The 20,982-nt window shown below is 37.1% G+C and overlaps 1 protein-coding gene across 1 annotated transcript in view; it reads left to right on the top strand.

The window, feature by feature from the left end:
- Window positions 1-20,982, top strand: part of KNTC1 (kinetochore associated 1) — a 71,351-nt gene that overhangs the window by 17,628 nt on the left and 32,741 nt on the right. The window contains exons 17-34 of the mRNA XM_082418166.1: window positions 4,126-4,251; window positions 4,342-4,431; window positions 4,842-4,895; window positions 6,651-6,712; window positions 8,714-8,825; window positions 9,913-10,056; window positions 10,241-10,297; window positions 10,391-10,492; window positions 11,966-12,082; window positions 12,175-12,318; window positions 12,751-12,849; window positions 13,479-13,582; window positions 13,736-13,835; window positions 14,283-14,417; window positions 14,965-15,084; window positions 16,470-16,542; window positions 17,163-17,230; window positions 19,799-20,079. Coding sequence (XP_082274292.1) covers window positions 4,126-4,251; window positions 4,342-4,431; window positions 4,842-4,895; window positions 6,651-6,712; window positions 8,714-8,825; window positions 9,913-10,056; window positions 10,241-10,297; window positions 10,391-10,492; window positions 11,966-12,082; window positions 12,175-12,318; window positions 12,751-12,849; window positions 13,479-13,582; window positions 13,736-13,835; window positions 14,283-14,417; window positions 14,965-15,084; window positions 16,470-16,542; window positions 17,163-17,230; window positions 19,799-20,079 — 1,988 coding nt within the window. The remainder of the gene's footprint in view (window positions 1-4,125; window positions 4,252-4,341; window positions 4,432-4,841; window positions 4,896-6,650; window positions 6,713-8,713; window positions 8,826-9,912; window positions 10,057-10,240; window positions 10,298-10,390; window positions 10,493-11,965; window positions 12,083-12,174; window positions 12,319-12,750; window positions 12,850-13,478; window positions 13,583-13,735; window positions 13,836-14,282; window positions 14,418-14,964; window positions 15,085-16,469; window positions 16,543-17,162; window positions 17,231-19,798; window positions 20,080-20,982) is intronic.

Genomic DNA, 20,982 nt, shown 5'->3' on the forward strand with positions numbered 1-20,982 from the left:
TAGGACTAGGGTGTAGGTTATATGTGCAAAGAAGGGAAAGGAGATGATGGAGAAGGAGAGGATCAGAGCCTGGAGGGCTTTGTATGTACTGCAAAGGATTTAGATCTTATTCTGCAGGTGATGGGGAGCTACTGAGATTTTTAAGCTGGAGAATGTCTTGATTAGGTTGTCATTTTGTAAACATGGGAAATTGTTTGGAAAAGGGTATATCTAGAGGCGCAAAGACCAGTTGAAAAACTGACCCAATGCAGTGAGGTGGAGACACACAGGAGGGACGGTCTGATGAGAGAGGTGTATAGGAGGTAGAAGCAGTGGGGCTCAGCGATCAAACATAGTGGGGGGTACAAATGTCAGGAGCAGACTAGCAGGACTCTGGCTCAGCGTACTACAAGTAAGTCCCTTACATATAAACGAGTTCCATTCCAAGAGCACATTCATAAATCCAGTTTGTTCAGAAGTCTAACAGAGTTAGCCTAAGTACCCAACTAACACAATCGGCTACATAGTACTCTACTGTGATAGGTTTATAATACTTTTCACACAAATAATACATAAAAAACAAACACACACAAGAAATAAAACATTTTTAATCTTACAGTACCATACCTTGAAAAATACAGTAGTGCAGTACAATAGCCTGTGCTTCTTAGCAGTACCAGGTACATCACCGCTGCTTTTACGCTTGCTTCTGGACATCCTGGGCTTGAAATAAAGATACTGTACTACTGTGCTCTATACAGTAGTGTACGGTAAAGTACACAAAAGCACAACCACTTGTAGAGGATGCACGCATGTGACAGTGTACACCAGACACGTGAACTGACTTACGTGATTGGACATGTGAACACACGTTCGCATCTTGGAAAGTTCACAACTTCAAGATTCGTATGTAGGGGACTTACTGTAGTTGGAATGTGATGGCATTACTTAAAATGAGGAATATGTGTGGAAGAACAGGTTAGGGGTAAAATATGAAGGGTTCTGCTTTATAAAAATTGCATGTAAGGGATCTTATAAAATGAGGCTGTCTGATAGGAAGTTGGAGAGTGATCTGAGCTGAATCTAGACATAGGTAACACCGGAGGAATGGCTCAGACCACTCAAGGAGAACGTGTGGAGTAAGAAGAGATCTGAGGATGAGATACAGGGGCACCAGCACACGGGGGATAGAGGAAGAAGGGCTATAAACATATTTGGGAAGAAGACCACACAAATGTACGATTAAAGAAGCCAAGGGGGACTTCCCTGGCTGTCCAGTGGTTAGGACTCCTTGCTTTCACTGCTGAGGGCACGGGTTCGATCCCTGGTTGGGGAACTAAGATCCCACAAGGCGTGAGGTGTGGCCAAAAAACAAACAAACAGTTGAGTGGGGAGTGATCAGCAGTTGCAAATACTACCAATAAAATCAGGTATAAAAACTGAAAGTTGTCTGTTGGATTTGGTGATTAGGAATTCATTGATATCCCTTGAAAAGTCCTGGGAAGTAATGAAGGATGAAGCCTGATGGTAGTGAAGAACTAACATTTGCTAAGTGGGTGGTGGGTACCCATGTATTTGTTGTTTTAAAAATGTAGCATTTTATATTATGTAACAACCTAAATGGGAAAAGAATTTGAAAAAGAATAGGTATGAATATGTATAAGAATAGGTACGAATATGTATAACTGAATCACTTTGCTATACACCTGAAGGTAACACAACATTGTTAATCAACTATACTCCAATGTATAATAAAAAGTTTAAAGAAAGTAGCATTTTAAAACATGCAAAACAATTTTGTATATTGTTTACAAATGTATATGAGTAAAGCAGTATATAAATTAATGGGATAACAAGCACCAAAATCAGAATAATGGAGACTTCTGGTTCAGGGAAGGAGGATGATTTATTTGGAAGAAGTGAAAGTAATATTAAACTATATTAGTAATGTGCTTTATTTTTTTTTAAATTTAGGTGATAAGTACATGAGTATTTGTTGTATTATTACCTTTTTGAACATCTGAAAGTTTCATAATAACTAATTTTTTTTTTTTTTAGAAATTCATGTTCTTTTTTTTTTTATTTTTTTTTATTTTTTATGACTGTGTTGAGTCTTCGTTTCTGTGCGAGGGCTTTCTCTAGTTGCGGCAAGTGGGGACCACTCTTCATCGCGGTGCGCGGGCCTCTCACCATCGCGGCCTCTTTTGTTGCGGAGCACAGGCTCCAGACGCGCAGGCTCAGTAATTGTGGCTCACGGGCCCAGTTGCTCCGTGGCATGTGGGATCTTCCCAGACCAGGGCTCGAACCCGTGTCCCCTGCATTGGCAGGCAGATTCTCAACCACTGCGCCACCAGGGAAGCCCCATAATAACTAATTTTTAAACAGAGCAAATGAAGCAAAAAAAATCAAAACCAGTGAAAGATGTTTTCAGGGAGTGGAGACACAGAGCTAGAGAAACTGCTCTTTCGTATCATTTTTAGCTTTCGGAACCAGAGAGCCCATGTTAAAGTTGGTATTTTGTTTATAAAAAAGGAACCTGAAATTTTGACTTTGTCTAACACAAGCTGTTTCTAGCTGCTAAAGAACCTTTCATAGACTGGGAATTCCCTGGTGGCACAGTGGTTAAGAATCTGCCTGCCTCAGGGAGATCAGCTCGGTGCTTTGTGACCACCTAGAGGGGTGGGATAGGGAGGTTGGGAGGGAGACGCAAGAGGGAGGAGATATGGGGATATATGTATACGTATAGCTGATTCACTTTGTTATAAAGCAGAAACTAACACACCATCGTGGAGCAATTATACTCCAATAAACATGTTTAAAAAATAAATTAAAATAAAATAAAATAAAATGGTATGCCTCACTAACCTGAGTTAAACTATATCAATTTAGCAAATCAATTAGCAAATAAGTAGTGAGAACCTTGCTAAGTATAAGGATTGTGGGAACACCCCCCTCTTTTTCTCAGCTTAAAGTCTAGTGGAAGACATCTTCAGTGGCTAATAAAGGTACAAAAAAAAAAAAAAGAATCTTCCTGCCAATGCAGGGGACACAGGTTCGATCCCTGGTCCGGGAAGATCCCACATGCCGTGGAGCAACAAAGCCCGTGCGCCACACCTACTGAAGCCCGCGCGCCTAGAGCCCGTGCTCTGCAACAGGAGAAGCCACCACAATGAGAAGCCCTCACACCGCAATGAAGAGTAGCCCCCGTTCGCCGCAACTAGAGAAAGCCTGTGCGCAGCAACGAAGACCCAATGCAGCCATAAATAAATTAATTAATTAATAAAATTTAGAAAAAAGAACCTTTGATAAACTTAGAAAAGTAGACGTGAAACATAATTGTGTGGTATTCTTCTAAAAACCAGCTCCATTCACTTTTTTTTTAATATATCAGTATTAATTTCCTGTTTTTTAAAAAAATTGTTTCTATTTTTGGCTGCATTGGGTCTTCGTTGCTGCGTGCAGGCTTTCTCTAGTTGCGGTGAGTGGGGGCTACTCTTCATTGCGGTGCGTGGGCTTCTCATTGCAGTGGCTTCTCTTGTTCCGGAGCACAGGCTCTAGGCGCGCGGGCTGCAATAGTTGTGGCACGCGGGCTCAGTAGTTGTGGCTCATGGGCTGTAGAGCGCAGGCTCAGTAGTTGTGGCACACGGGCTTCGTTGCTCCGCGGCATGTGGGATCTTCCCCGGCCAGGGATCAAATCCATGTCCCCTGCATTGGCAGGCGGATTCTTAACCACTGCGCCACCAGGGAAGCCCTCCATTCACTTCTGAACAGCAAAATTTCAGACACATTACTTACCCTCTCTTGAGCTTCAGTTTTCTTGATTGTAAAATAAGGATCTCAGTATTTACCCCATAGGGTTATGATGAGGTACAGATGCTTACTTAGGTTTTTATGAGCATTAACTGAGATAATTCACATAAAGCTCTTAGTACACTGCTGGTCACATTTAGTGAGGACTCAGTAGAAATGGTTTCCATAACACTTTGTAATCTGGGTTACCTTTCAGTTATCTAAGTGTTACCTTCTTTAATGCTTATTCTTGAACCACATGAATATTCACATTTTTTTTTTAACATACAGCGTGAGATTTCATCCACAGGCATTATTTTGCTTCAAGTTTCTTGATGTGGCATGTTTATATTACAGCTTGTTTACAAAGTAAAATCAAATGATATATTGGAGAAACTAGCTTTGAGTTCTCTGGACACCAGTGAGCAGACCAAATGGCAAAAACTTGTAGATGAAGCTAAGGAAAATCTGCATAAAATCCAGGTATGTTTTTCCTGTCTTATACTAGAGTATTCAGATCGATGGATTGATCAACATTACGTTGCCTTACCATGTCTGGCATTTATGAAACAGGACGATGAATTTGTGGTGAATTACTGCTTGGAGGCTCAATGGATAACCTATGAAACGACCCAGGAAATGCTGAATTATGCCAAAACCAGGGTAAGTGTTTCTGACCTCTGTGCCTGTTAGTTTGTCTTATGCAAAAGAAGTAATTTGCAAAAAACTGAAGGATTTTTCCCATAGACCTTTTTTAAAGTGCATTTTTTTTGCTCTTCCAAATGATGCCATTTTTGCTATAGATTGTTCCCCTCACTCACCTGTAAATGAGTACCATTGCTAGTTATATACCTTAAAATCAAGGAGTAACAGATGGGTAAAATGTGAGCTGTTTTCATAAAATGCATTATTTTTAAGATATGTAACTTCTTTATTGTTCATTGTTCATCTCAGAGTTCAGTGCAATTTAATTTTTAAAGATGATTTTTTCCTTTAATTCACAGGAAATCCATCTTCTTTCATGAAAAACCTAGTATAGCCGATATTCTAACCGTGTTTCTTATTCATCTTAGCTTTTGAAGAAAGAAGATAAAGCTGTTCCTATCTATTCTGATGGCTTAAAAGAGGTAATTACATTGGGTTTATGGGTTAATTTGGGAGTGAATATACTATTACAATATACTTTTGAATTCAAGATAGGTCTGTATTTTTTCAAGAGCAAGTTATATTAATACATTTTTTCCTTATTGCAAAATGGGAATAATAATAGTACTTATGGGTTATTTTGAGGTCAGATGAAATATTTCCTATAAATCATTTTGCATAGTGCCTGCTATTTCAAATAATTGTAAACTGTGATGATAGCTATGATGGTGCCAAAAATATATGTGTGTGCACGTGTACGTACAGATCTTCCTCAGCTTATGATGGGGTTACATCCTGACCAACCCACTGTTAAGTTGAAAATACCGCAAGTCAAAAATTCACTTAAGGGGGGGTGGTTCCGTTGGGATGAATTGGGAGACTGGGATTGACATGTATACGCTAATATGTATAAATAGATAACTGAGGGGCTTCCCTGGTGGCGCAGTGGTTGAGAATCTGCCTGCTAATGCAGGAGACACGGGTTCGAGCCCTGGTCTGGGAAGATCCCACATGCCACGGAACAACTAGGCCCCGTGAGCCACAACTACTGAGCCTGCGCGTCTGGAGCCTGTGCTCCGCAGCAAGAGAGGCCACGATAGTGAGAGGCCCGCGCACCGCGATGAAGAGTGGCCCCCGCTTGCCGCAACTAGAGAAAGCTCTTGCACAGAAGCAAAGACCCAACTCAGCCATAAATAAATAAATAAATAAATAAAATTAAAAAAAAAAAAATCAGGGATTTAAAAAAAAAAATAGATAACTGAAAAGAACCTGCTGTATAAAAAATAAATTAAATTAAATTTTAAAAATAAAATTAAAAAAATAAGCTGCAAGGATATATTGTACAACACAGGGAATATAGCCAATATCTTATAGTAACCATAATTGGAGTATAACCTCTAAAAATTGTGACTCACTATATTGTATATCAACTATACTTCAATAAAAAATGTTTTTCAAAAAAAAAAATGCACTTAATACACCTAACCTACTGAACATGACAGCTTGGTTTCACCTACCTTAAATGTGCTCAGAGCACTTATATTAGCCTAGAGTTGGGCAAAGTCATCTGACTCAAAGCCTGTTTTATAATAAACTGTCAAATAGCTCATGTAATGTATTGAATACTGTACTGAAAGTGAAGAAACAGAATGGTTGTAAGTATATCGGTTGTTTGTGATTATGTGGCTGACTGGGAGCTGCAGCTCCTTGCTGCTGCCAGCATCACGGGGGAGAATCGTCCTATATATCATTGCTAACCCAGGAAAAGATCAAAATTCTAAGTATGGTTTCTACTTGAATGCGTTTTGCCTTTCCACCATCATAAAGTCGAAAAATCTTAAGTTGAACCGTTGCATGTCAGGGACCATCTATATATTTTTTAACTCTTATCTCAAAGTAAATGTTTAGTATAATCCAGCTAGGTTTTACCATAAGGGCATATTTATAAATCAGTGGGAAAACTGATTGATTTTGAAAGGCACCTACAATTAATGTACAAATACCTTCCTCTTCTTTGCAGGTTTATTGCATTGAGCGTGATTGGAAATATTTCCGTTATTTCAAGTTTTTTTGTTTTGTGCTAAGTAAAGGCAGTCATATTTATGGGAATTGACTTGTAATATGGGATAAAACGAGAATATGTACAAGACTTCTGAAACAGAATGCCTAATTTTTGGTGTTTTTTATTTTGATATTATTGCACACAACATTCAGACTGTCAAGTTATTTCTTTTTAGGTACTAAGGGCTCATGCAAAGTTGACTACTTTTTATGGAGCATTTGGACCAGAAAAATTCAGGTATGTGCATTCCCCATTTTGAATTCTGGATTATGAATTAGATTTAAGTTTGGAATGTTATAAAAGATATAGCATTGCTTTGAGTGAATTTGTGTTTCTGGGGGGTTCAGTGATGGAAAATGTTATCTTTCCTGCTAAGCTTTAGGCACTTCCTACATCATTCATTGGAATTGATACATTTGGAAGGCAGATTTAAATAAACGTACCTTTTGCCTTAACAATCCACTTCTGGAAATTAATCCTGTTAGATATACTAACATGTGCACCAAGAATATCGTTATTGACAAATATGAGATCTAGTTACCTTAAAGCTAAGACAAATTTATTTATCATGATAAACTAACAATGAAGGAAGCTTTATTTTTTTCTCCTTATAGCTATTCAGTTATCCTGATACTGTCATTAAACATTCTACCTTTTCACTGCTCATTGAAATGTTACCTTAATCACATGCTAAAATTCTCACGTGTATTTAAGTTTCTGCAATGTAATTGTATTCACTTGATCTCATCTCTCTATTCATTCACCAGTATCACATAGTTTTAATTAATGTAGCTTTAAAGTGTCCTATTAACTGGTAGACTAGTCCTACTATACTTTTCTTATTTTTTTCAGAATTTGGGCAGCTACTCTTTTCTGTATGACACTTGGGGTCAGAATCAGCTTATCCAGTTTTTTTAAAATCTTATTTTTATTGGATTTGTTATTATTTATTTTTATTGGGAATGTGCTGAACCTAAAACCAGTTTGGGGAGCATCGGTGTCTTTACGCTATCCAGTCTTCATACCAACATTGAAGGGCAGTGTGTGTCTTCCTACTCATTCTATCCTTTTTTTCATGTTCCTGAGTGGTGTCTTCATATAGATTTTTTACATTTTTTTTGTTAATTTTATCTTTCTTCCTACTTTTATAAATGGGACTTCTCTCCATTGTATTTTCAAAAGGATATAGAAGCTATTGATTTTTTAAAATTACTTTTAAACCAGCTACCTTATTGAATTCCTTTTTCACTTGTAGTAATATTTCAATTGGTCTTGTTTTTTCCAGGTATATAATTATATATGCAAATAATGATAACTTTGCTTCATTTTTTTCCTCATTTTTTTTCCTTGCCTAATTTCATTGACTGGTACTTGTAGGACTTTTTTTTTTTTTTTTTTTTTTTGATGTGGGCCTTTTTTTTTAAGTCTTTATTGAATTTGTTACAGTATTGCTTCTGTTTTATGTTTTGGTTTTTTGGCCATGAGGCATGTGGGATCTTAGCTCCCGGACCAGGGATCGAACCCACACCCCCTGCGTTGGAAGGTGAAGTCTTAACCAGTGGATGGCCAGGGAAGTCCCATGTAGAACATTATTAAATAATGGTGGTAAATAGGCATCTTTCACTTGTTCCTGATATTAGTGAAAATGCTTATTTTGTTTTATCATTTAAGCATGATACAGGCTTATAGGGTTTTGTCTTTTTATCATTTTAAAGAAGTATTCATCATCTATTTCTGAGCTTTAATTAGGACTGGGTAGTCACTACAGCTTTATTGGTTATAGCAAAAGACTGGAAGTAACCCTAATGTTCAACTGTGGGTGTCTAGTTAAATTATAGTAAATCCATGCCATGGAATAATATGTAGTCCTTAAAAAGAATAATATCTATATGTGCTCATTTGGTACAAGCTGCCAAGATAATATAAAATGAATTTTTTTAAGTACAAATAGTATACATAAAAAACTCTCATTCATTTTAAAGTTAAAAATGGTTGCTTGTATATGTAATGATTATCTCAGGAAGGACCTACAAGGAGAGCTATAACTTCGAGGGGAAATACAGTTCTATAGGTCTGGGATAAGAAGGAAACTTACTTTTCACTGTATAATCTTTGATTCTTTTTTTAACTCTGAGGAAAAAAAACCTAGTTAAAATGCATAATGATATCTACTTGTAACATATAACCTTAATATATATTTTTTGACTACTAACTTCTTTCCTCTCTTTGACTTTGCAGGGGTAGTTCTTGGATTGAATTTCTGAATAATGAAGATGACCTTAAGAATATTTTTTTACAGCTAAGAGAAGGAAACCTTGTTTGTGCACAGTACCTTTGGCTGAGACATCGGGTAATTTGTTTTGCGTTTTTTTCTTAATGGCTTTATAGCTCCTGTGAGAGGTGACTGAATCAGTGTTGGAAACTAATAGGGTGGCAGGAGTGACTGGGCAATGGGGTGTTTTCAGACGGTTTGATAAAATATGACCTGTCCCAGAGAAAACTACCCTCTGATGATATTAACTCAGAGGAAATATTATACATAAAATATAAACTTATGTTATCTCATCATTCAGAGTCTAGTTAGCTCCTAAACTCAGGTCAAGAGGTAACATTTTATTAAGCAGTTTATTGATGGGCTTTCTTATGTAGGAATGGTGGAGAGGGTAGTCCTGTTGCAGCTCAGATTGTGGAAAAGGATTGCCCATTATAGTTGCTGCTCCGAATCTCCTTAATGTTGATATAGAATATTAGGTCCAAAGCTCAGTATCTGGGTGTGATGCTATTAAAGACACATGCTTGTTAGGGTTTGTACTGTCACCTCCAGTTAAGTTTTCCCTAGAATGCCATCTCTGCCTGTTCCTCTGCCTCTAATTTATTAACTAGTACTCGCTGCCATGAGGTTTCACGGAATTTGTGCCTACCAACTTGAATCATTTGCACAGAGTAAATCACCTTTAAGGGTCGTTACATCAGTAAAAATTTTTTTTTAATAAATTTATTTTATTTTTATTTATTTATTATTTTTGGCTATGTTGGGTCTTCGTTGCTGCGCGCAGGCTTTCTCTAGTTGCGGCGAGCCGGGGCTACTCTTCGTCGCGGTGCGCGGGCTTCTCTTGTTGCGGAGCACGGGCTCTGGAGTGCACGGGCTTCAGTAGATGCGGTGTGTGAGCTCAGTAGTTGTGGCTCGTGGGCTCTAGAGTGCAGGCTCAGTAGTTGTGGCACACGGGCTTAGTTGCTCCGCGGCATGTGGGATCTTCCCGGACCAGGGCTCGAACCCGTGTCCCCTGCATTGGCAGGCGGATTCTTAACCACTGCACCACCAGGGAAACACAGTGAAATATTTCTTGAAATGACTTTCTAATAGGTCTTTCCCTCTTGGGAGGCTATCGGTTTAAATTTGTTGGATAAATCTTAGTTTCTCACTCTGTACGATTTAGGCAAACTTTGAAAGCAGATTTGATGTGAAAATGCTTGAGAACTTGCTCAACTCAATTCCTACACCAGTCTCTTTGCAAAAGCTTTGTCCATGGCTTAAAAATGATGTGATCCCATTTGTGAGAAGGACTGTACCTGAAGGACAGGTAAGTTGCCTTCAGTGTTTGCACTCTTGATGATTCTATTTTTTACATTATATCATTGAAGATTAAGTCGTGCTAACACCAGTTAGTTCATTTTAGTGTCTCTTGAAAGACTACGATGGAGGTTTTAAATTATTTCAGTGATTATTTATTCGTATCAATACTTTTTATGATATATCTATTTCAGAAAGTTCTTGCAAAATGGTTGGAACAAGCAGCCAGGAACCTTGAACTAACTGATAAGGTAATACCAGTATAATTAGCACTGAAAAGGCATTTCCAGTACTCCCCATGGCATAAAACATTGTTTTTAATGGTCTCTAATATTTTTTTAAAGGCAAACTGGCCAGAAAATGGGCTTCAACTGGCAGAGGTATTTTTTACAGCAGAAAAACCAGATGAGTTAGGATTGGCGTCCTCTTGGCATTGGAGTTCCTTGGTATGATATGAAAAACAAATTTTTAGTAATAAAACATTTAATTTATATTGAAGGGTTTGTCTGTGTGTATTTAGACACATATTCATTTCTTAAATATTCTTTTTGTATGTTCTTTTGTTGTGTACTTTTAAAATCCACAAAAAGGAAAATTAGGTTTTTTTCTTCCTTATGTTTCTATTAAAACTTGAACCTGTCTTAATGCACTGTTTTTCTCTATTGAGCCAACCAAAAGGGAAAGAATATATAAACATACTCCTAAGTAGTCTAATTGGGATTTTATGCATTAGTAACATTTCACAGTCCTTTAAAAGGGCAAAACTTAGTAACATATTAGGATTAGTTTTCAAAGGCTGTATCAATCAGGTTTACTTCTTTTATTTAAAGTAGTAAACTACTTCTAGTTTTGATTGCATTTCTTAGGCATTCCAATAGTCATAATGGCTTAAGTACCAAAGAATTTTTTAAAAGATCAAATTGAAAAAAATCTGGGACTTTCTGACTGACTGAATAAAATAGCAATGCTAGAAAGAGAACTAAAATCAGGAATATTGATGTTACATATGATATTAATTTGAGGTTAATGAACTGAATTTATTATTTGGCTTCTAAATTTCTTAAGTTCATTTATTTTTCCCTTCAGATTTCTAAAAACTAGAAAGCATTCATTATATTGAAAAAAAAAATGCATTCTTATATTTTAAAAAAGTTTGTTGGGGTACCATAATTTAGTTTACAAACTAACATGTTGAGACATCTCAGTATAACCTCAACTCTGAAGTTTAAAGTACTTAAGGACCGGAAGGTATGACCTTTTGTAACATCGTACATACATTATGAAATTACATTTATTCCTGAAGTTTCTGGAGCCCAAAAATAAATAATAAATTTCCTCCTACTTTCTGATATAGCAGATTCTTGTTATTAATTATACTTACTGATTTTGTGCTGTTAAGAATAAGATGGGAATTTTTTCTGTAAGTTTCAAGCAGTATATTGATGTTATATAATCAATACATGTTATAATGTACAATGTATATTGATCATTTTATATGTTTTTCCACAGAAGAGCTTTTCCTCTTGCTATAAAACAGTACTTTGTCTTTTCCCTAATTGCCTTTTATCAATTGAAAATTCTGTTCCTTGTGTATAACTTTAGGAAATGTCATCGCTTTGTATCTGTTCATGGTCTATATGGATGGAACATTGAGGATTATCTAAATGATGTTTGTGTACCTAAGTATATTGGGGTTCTGAAAAAGTATTACACTAATATTAATAGTTTTTTCTATTTTTTTAAGAAAGAAAATTTCTTTTAGATTTCTATTGGATTCTGATCTGTTAATTAGTACTAGTTAATTTTGCTTAAACGTCTACAAAATTTAAAGGCATAAGTTTCAGTTTCCTCTTATTTGTATTTCCCTCTCACACTTTTATTTCATATCCTTAACAACTTCAACACTTTTGTTTTATAAGGATCATCAAAACATGGAGGAAGTTTGTCAGTTAAGGACTTTGGTAAATAACCTGCGAGAGTTAATCACACTGCATAGGAAATACAACTGCAAATTGGCCCTCTCTGATTTTGAGAAGGTAGAAGTCTAGATTTATCAGAATTATTACTATTTTGTCATAGCCAACACAGCTAGAGTTTGCATTTATGCCGTCTTTATTTCGACATCCAGGAGGACACAACCACCATTGTATTCCGAATGTTTGATAAAGTGCTGGCCCCCGAGCTTATTCCTTCCGTCTTCGAGAAGTTTATCAGAGTTTACATGAGGGAACATGACTTACAGGAGGAGGAACTTCTCCTTCTGTACATAGAGGTAACTTCTTCTTTAGCTCTAGTCTTTTTTTCTGGATCTGTGCAGTGCGTCATTGTATTAAATGTTTAACTCTTTATGGAATGTCATGCTTTACCATTAGGATTGACGCAGCATATTGTATTGGTTAAGAATGTGGGTTAACTCTGCTACTAACTGACTGGTCACCTTGAGCACAATGAGATAATAATAGGACTTTCTCCAAATGGTTGTTGTGAAATAATAGAGCATGAACAAAGTTTTCTGTACCATGTAAAACTGAAGGCCAAGGTTTTGGCAATTTTGCACTTGTTGACTATTGTTCAGCATTCATGGCTAAGTAGGAGTTTTTGGTTTTTTACGCATCCATAAAAGCTATTTATCTATGTTTATATATGTGTGTGTGGGTGTTTTAGTGAGAGTTTTAAATTTAAAAAAATGTTTATCCCATTTTAGGATTTATTGAAGAGATGTAGCTCAAAGTTCACCTCACTCTTTGATACAGCATGGGAAGCAAAAGCTATGGCAGTAATAGGATGTTTATCTGACACAGATGTAAGTAAATAGTGATCATATAGATTTGCCTTTTGAGCATTGCATCCTTTCTTAAAACTTTTTTTCTGGTCACAAAAGCAACATATATTTGTTAGGGAGAATTTGTGTAATAGGAAAAAAGAATAAAAAGAAAATAAAAACCACTCAATCCTTTTTTCCTATGAAAATAAAAAGTGAAAGTCTTCTCATTCCCACCCCCAGAAAAACCCACATGGACGGTTGGATGCATATATTTTCAGGCATTTCTATGGTTTTACAAACATAGAGACATTTTAAAATATGTTTATCATATGCCTTTATTTTGACTTCACACTGTTATTAGTCACCATTATAAAATGTGAATAAAATCATGGAGAATATTTTTAAGCACAGAGTCTATAGAAAGTTAATAGAGCTATATGATTTAACTTTCAGCAGAGAAAATACTCTTCTGAATTTTTCTAAATAATAAAATTGCCCTTTATGTGTGAATATTGGAAGACATATATGCTTTTGCAGTCAGAAGATGAAATATTCTCAAGCTTCCATCCAGTAGATGCAAGATCCCTGCTGTTGATTAGGCTTCATCATTAATTTGCATGAAAGGTAAATCCGAGGGCTATTCACTGTCAGTGTGTGTGTTTTTATAGCTCATATTTGATGCTGTGCTCAAGATAATGTATGCAGCAGTGGTCCCCTGGAGTGCAGCTGTGGAGCAGCTAGTGAAACAGCACTTAGAGATGGACCATCCCAAGTAAGATTACACTGTACCAAACAGCTTTTTTGGTGTTGGATAAACTTCATGTTTTGAGTTGAAATTCATATATGTTTTTCTATCCTTTACTGTGTCCCTTAGTATTTCATAAAAAAAGACAGTCTATGTTAATATCAATAAATTTACTTTTAGAGTCAAGTTATTACAGGAGAGTTACAAACTAATGGAGATGAAAAAACTTTTACGAGGCTATGGAATAAGGGAGGTGAATCTCTTAAGCAAGGAAATAATGGTAAGTACAATAATTGAATGTTTTAACGCCTTTGCTCCACTTCCAGAGCAACATGGGAAATTTAACCGGATTTTATATTCTTTAAGATTAATAGAGCTAGGTTCTTCGCCACTTCCCTTTTGTTAGATAGAATGTTAAGAGAGTGTTTGATTGGTTGTTAGAGTAGTAAAGACAACAGACAGTTAATTAAGAAGCTGAAGGAATATATTATACCATCATGTTGTACGCCTTAAATATATGTAATTTTTATTTGTCACTTAAACCTCAGTAAAGCTAAGGGGAAAAAAAGAAGGGTGAAAGGACTGTCATTAAATTCAGAAGGCAAATCATGTTTTAATTTTTCATACAGTTTAGAGTTTGCTGCATTGTTTTAATTATATGAACAAATGATTTCTGGGCTCTCTGTGAGATTTCATAACAAAGAAGTGTGTATTGTCTCTATTTCAGAGGGTGGTAAGATACATTCTCAAACAAGATGTCCCATCTTCTTTAGAAGATGCTTTAAAGGTGGCCGAAGCATATATGTTGCCTAAAGACGAAATCTACAGTCTAAGGATCATTGACCTGATTGATAGAGAAAAGGTGTGAAAGTTTTATATTGTACTTTTATATGGTTGGTTTGTTTGTTTTGAGTTTTTAAAGATTTAACTATCAAATTATCCAAATAGACAAGCACAAAATAAAGTTATACCAACATTGGACGTTAGATTGGCCTATATATATATAGTTTTGTTTTGTTTTGTTTTAAGTATTTTGTGAATACCTAATGAGCTTTCATAGTCTTTGGTAGTTAACAAAACTCAGACTCATGTTTTACATATGCGTAGGACCCTTTGTTTCCAGAATAGGAGGTGGGTTTTCTTTTTGTGTTTTTAAATGTCTTTATTTTTATATAATTCTAAAACTACAGGCATACCTAAGAATTACAAAATACAAAGGGTAGTATTTTAATTTACTTTTTCTGTTTGCTGTCATCCAAAACAGAATTTTCAGATTTTTAAACCATGGAACCATAATGTCTTTTTCAAAATGATGTCTTTTCATCTTTAAATAGAAAAGTAAGAGGTAAATCCAAATCATCCTTTGCAGGTAGCAGCTGTTTTTTCTTCCTTTCAAACTCTGTTTACAGGGTGAAGACTGTATCCTTCTGTTGAGGTCTTTGCCTCCTGCTGAAGCTCAGAAAACTGCAGGAAGAGTAATCATATGGGCACGACTGGCATTACAGGAAGAGCCAGATAATTCTAATGAGGTGAGATTTTCACTAAATAAAATGTAGATAAATCCAAGTTTTATGGATATTTATCAACAGGATAGAAAAGACAGACTTACAAATATGAGTACTTGCTCTTCTCACTGCTAGAATGGCCTAACATTAAAATTCCTATTTACTATATAGAAAATTTACCATATAGAAAAACAAACAAACAAATACAGCTGCTTTGTAGCAGTGGCTTTGAGCCCACAGTGAATAATCTAGGATCTGCAGATCAAAAGGATTAACTGAAGTATCTGTTATACATAAAGAATGTTCCGTAATGCCTTGAAGTGTAGACAGTGTTTTGCATTGTATGGGACATGGTCATTACTCTCAAGTAACATCAGCCACAGAACCAACGTAAATCTAATCTGAGAACAGAACGTTGAAACTTAGAAACGATTTCCAGAGAGTCAATTCACGGTAGAGAGATAAGGGACCGAAAACCTAATTTATCCAGGGTAGTTGAGTTTTTTAAACCTTTGAAGATACTTACCTCCCAGCCTCTCAGTGGTGCACTTCAATCATTTTTTTACCTTTAGGGAAATGATTTTTTTTTTTAACACCTAAAATTTATTATCCTCTTATTGCCCACTAGGCATTAGGTTAAATACTTCAAATGGACTGTCCATTTCTTCCTCACAATAAAACTGTGAACAAAGTTGTGAAGGAGGCCCTATTGTTAGCTCCTTTTGATTGAGTTTAGAAACTAAAATTTTAAAATTAGTGGCTTTCCCAAGGGTATTTGGAAAGTGGCAGAGTCTCATTTCAAACTGTCTGTGTTCTCAACCACCAGCTTCAACTGCAGCCCGTAGTCAAAATGTTTGAGTACTTTGTATGGACCCGGCCCTTGCTAAGCATTTTACACATACCATGTCTTTCAATTAAAGCTTTTCCCTCTTTGGTTTTTCTTAGCTTTAAAAAAAAAAGATTTTTTTTTTTTTTGTTAGTCTTGAGGATGATTCTTTCTTAGACTTCTGATTTCTTTACTAAACAAGTTCAGTTCTCTTTAACTTTTCCAGAGATCCTTTCCAGATTTTTTCTCACATAATAAGTAAAAGCTGCTAAAAAAACAAAACCCAAATGCCTGTTAATTATAGTGTATCTGAAAGGTGATTTGGGAGATTTGCATATTCTATAGTATTTCTAAATCATATATCCAAGAGTCCATATGGGTATTTTTCATGTTTAGCTTATATATTATTTAATTATGATCCATTCTTTGGCTGCCCAACTCCCTGTAACACAGACCTCTCAACTCTTAAGCCATATCTATTGTTTATTGTGATTCTGTGCTTTTTATTTATTTGTCTATGTATGCACTACATATACAATGGCAAATACAAGAAAGAGACTTCATTTTGCATTTTTCTTTTTAGGACAAGGCCTGGAGACTGTCTGTAGCGAAGACATCAGTAGACGTTCTTAAATTACTGTGTGACATTCAGAAAGGTAGTTTTCATCTCTGTTCGCTCCTCTTGGTTTAGTTCTAAAGCTGATCCTTTTCAGAAGAGGGCATCAGTGACATCTCCCATCCTGACCCACAGTTTTCCTGCCTCTGATTGTCTTTTTTGATCCCACACACTTTTCTTCATGAAAAGGCTTTCTTGCCTTATTCTTTTGATTAGTAGTGTAAGAGCAGAAGCATGTAAGATCAACTCATCATTTGTGTATATGCTTCAGTGACTGTTTAATGCTAGACTAGATTTCTTTGGTGCCTTGCACTTTTTACTCACATTGCTCACTTATCACTTGGTTATGATTGGGAAAAAACCCATTTAACCTTGAATTTAAAACAATTAACAAAGTAATTCTCTTGGGGAAAAAAAAAATCTGGAATTTATTTCAGAAAAATTGCCATTTGTCTTGTAACCAACAAACTTCTCTTTTCTACCTTCAGAAAGAATAATTAGATTTCTTTTTGTACTTAAATTGTCTTCTGTCAGAATCTGAAAAGAACTACTGAAGACTTGAGAGGAGAAAACCAAAGCGAATTAAAATTTTAGCTTTTAAAAATTCTGATAATATCAGAATTTGGATGTATGCTATAACTTTTAAAAATTTAATTACAGACAATCTGCAGAAGAAGGATGAATGGGAAGAAACTTTGAAACAATTTAAAACTGTTGCTAGCTTACAGGTAAAGATGTTAAGCCATGTTGAACATAATTACTTGATTCATCAGTGCATTTGACATAGATCAGTTCCTCCTTCTTAAAACCATCTGCACTAGCCTTCAGAGACTTCAGATATACTGGGTTTTCCTCTTTCTGTCTCTCTTTTTTAAAGCAGCTTTAATGTAATATAATTCACGTACCATACATTTCATCTATTTGAAGTGTATAATTCAGTGGTTTTGGGTGTATTGCATTATTGATTGTTTAAATCGTGGTAAAGTACATACAATGTAAAATTTGCCATTTTAACCATTTTTCTATTTACAATTCAGTGGTATTGACTCCATTCACAGTGCAGTACAACCATCACCATCACCAGTATCTACTTTTCATCCCCTCAAGCAGAAACTTTGCACCTGTTAAGCAATAACTCCCCATTCCTCTCTCCCCGCAGCCACTTGTAACCTCTAATCTACTTTTTATCTCTATGAATTTTCCTATTTCATAAATTTCATTTAAAGTGGAATCATAAAACATTTGTCCTTTTGTGTCTAGCTTTTTTCATTTAGTATAACGTTCATCCATGTTGTAGGATGTATAGAACTTCCTTCCTGTCTCTGGCTGAATAGTATTCCACTGTCTGGCTCTACCACATTTTTGTTTATTTATCTCTTGATGGACACTTGGGTTGTTTCCACTTTGGGGCCACTGTGAATAATGCTGCATTGGACATGGACGTACAAATACCTGTTAACTTCCTGCTTTCAGTTCCTTTGGGTATATACCCAGGAGAGGAATTGCTGAGTCATATGGTAATTCTATGTTTAACTTTTTAAGGAACTGTTCTCTCCTTTTTAATTGTATTCTAGTTTATGCCTTTTTAAAAAACCATTTTGGTTTACGGTATCTTTATAGATTATTTATTTAACTCTGGTGGCCCGGAATGATGGCTAACAGTAGCTGTCATTTACTCAGTACTTACCATGTACTAGACATGGGGCTTTGCATGTGTTATTTGTCACAGTAGATCCCCAGGGAGGGTACTATTATAATTCTCCTTTACAGATGAGGAAACTGAGGCACCACAGTGTCTCAAAATATCGCGAAAGACAGCAAATTGTCGATAGAAACTGTCCCAAAAGATTACTGTCTACTTCATAATGTCTTAATTTTTTTTTTCTATATAGTTTCATTCTAGGTAGTTCACTTTTTCTTGAAAATTAATTTCTGTTAACTTTGAACTGATTAACTGTCTTCAGATTTGAAATTAATTATTTTATTTTGGCTCTAGGGCCTTCCTAACGTGAAAAGATTTTGTAAATAGAAGGGCTGTCAGGGTTAACTGATAAATTTCATCAAATAGGAAATTGGGTAGATGTGAGGATCTCTTTGTGAAAACTTGAAATTAACACACCGGCAGATTTAACTCTCAACTGTATTATCTCAAAGTGTGTAAAGAAGAAATAATTTATCACGGTTTATTGTACTGCTGTTTCTCAAAGTATGGCCCATGGACTCCCAAGGGTCTCTTGAGACCCTTTCAGGGAGTCCATGAGATTAAAACTATTTATAGCAAAAATACAAAATTGTTCTTTCCATCCATATTCTCTCATGAGAGTATACTGGGTTTTCAGAGGCTTCATGATGTGGTAATATCATCGCTCTAAAGGCTGATGGTATGTGCACTTTTATATGCTCTTGTATTTTAAACTTTTCTGTTTAATTTCTGATATGGTAAATATTGATAGATATCTCCTTAAAAAGTTTTTTGGGGTCCTCAATAATTTTTAAGAGTGTAAAGAGGTGCTACAACCCAAAAGTTTGCGATCTTCTGTATTAAACAATAGATGTCTTCGTGTGAAGCACCCAGGAGTCAGCATAAGTTAACCTCGCCGCGGTCTTCTTAAATTTGAAAATTACAGGTACTTTAAAGCAATGGTTTAGATCTAAGCAAAGTCATGTTTAGTTATCGTGCTACCGTTTATGGAACAATCCTTGTGCCAGGTCTAGTGGGAGAGGCTAAACATCCTCCTGTGCAAAGGCAGCCCCTGCGGCAAAGAATCATCTGGCAGATTGAGAAACCCTGTTCTGAAGTGTGGTGTCAAAGAAGAAGGTCTCACTCATTCCCACTACCTCTTGGTGTCCTTCCCTGGGCTTCAGCAGGATCCTTTTACTGGGTTGGAAAAAGTAATTCTAGGTCTGGAGTTAGCAGCTAACCAGAAGTTATTACAGAAAAGAGCAAAACTGGCTTCTTCAAGCCACCAGGGTAGAATCGCACAAACCTAATACTTAATCCCTCCCTCTTTCTGTTCAGGGTTAGGGTTAGGATTAGGATTAGGGCAGAATTACCACAACAGAATTACCAGACCCAAAAACGTCAGCAGTGCCAAAGTTGAGAAAGCCCTGGCTAAAGTGATACTTTCCCCTTTTCCAACCTTTATATAATAAGTTACTTTTGAAATATAGAGTCTTAAATTCTTAATTTACAAGGGAGAGAGAGAGGTAAAATAGAGGTTCGAGACACGCCGATGATTTTCAGCCGCAGATGAACTGAACGGACGTGGGGCTTTGTCTTGCTTGCCTTGCTACAGGAGAACTTTGAGGTCTTTCTTTCGTTTGAAGATTACAGCAATAGTTCCCTGGTAGCAGAGCTCCGGGAACAGCACATTAAAGCTCAGCAAGTCGCACAGGCTAAACACAAACCCTGGAGGCCAGCAGAGCCTGCGGCTGCTGAGGAGGAGAGGCTGAACGCCGAGTCCAAGCTGCACCGACAGGTGCTGGCCCTGCAGGTGTCCCGGCAAGAGCTGGAGGCCAAGATGATCTTGAGGGCCTTGAACGACGGGAACGTGGAAGTGGCACTGAGAAAATGCAGGTGAGTTCCGGGTCCCCAAATCACGCAGCTCATCAGAAAGGAACACTGGTTTCATTTATTTCTTCGGTGACGAGGATAGGGATGGTGACCCTTTCACTTCCACAGACGTGATTCTTGGTTTCTCGCCCTGAGAGCCTGTTTTGGATGCCTGGGTCAGAAAGTGGTGGTGTAGGGACTTGTGGTTAAGAATCTGCCTGCTGGGCTTCCCTGGTGGCGCAGTGGTTAAGAGTCCGCCTGCCAATGCAGGGGACGTGGGTTCGAGCCCTGATCCGGGAAGATCCCACATGCCGCGGAGTGGCTAGGCCCGTGAGCCACAACTGCTGAGCCTGCGCGTCTGGAGCCTGTGCTCCGCAACGGGAGAGGCCGCGACAGTGAGAGGCCCGCGCACCGCGATGAAGAGTGGCCCCCGCTCTCCGCAACTGGAGAAAGCCCTCGCACAGAAACGAAGACCCACCACAGCCTAAATAAATAAATAAATTTAAATTAAAAAAAAAAAAAAAAGAATCTGCCTGCCAATGCAGGGGCCACAGGTTCGAGCCCTGGTCCGGGAGGATCCCACATGCCGGGGAGCGACTAAGCCCATGCGCCACGACTACTGAGCCTGTGCTCTAGAGCCCGTGTGCCACAACTACTGAAGCCTGCGCACCTAGAGCCCGTGCACCGCAACAAAGGGTGGCCCCTGCTCACCGCAACTAGAGAAAGCCCACGTGCAGCAACAAAGGCCCAACACGGCCAAAAATAAATAAATTAAATAAATAAATTTATTTTTAAAAAAGAAAGAAAGTGGTGGCGTAGAAGAGGAGTGACTAACCCTGTGTAGTTAGGTAACCAAACCATTGAGTTTAGGTCACCTTGCAGTGCAACAGTTAGTGGTATCCCAAGCAAGTAGAAAAACGAAGCACA

Source organism: Balaenoptera physalus (genome assembly GCF_965194825.1).
Source record: "Balaenoptera physalus genome assembly, chromosome: 12".
Lineage (NCBI taxonomy): Eukaryota > Metazoa > Chordata > Mammalia > Artiodactyla > Balaenopteridae > Balaenoptera > Balaenoptera physalus.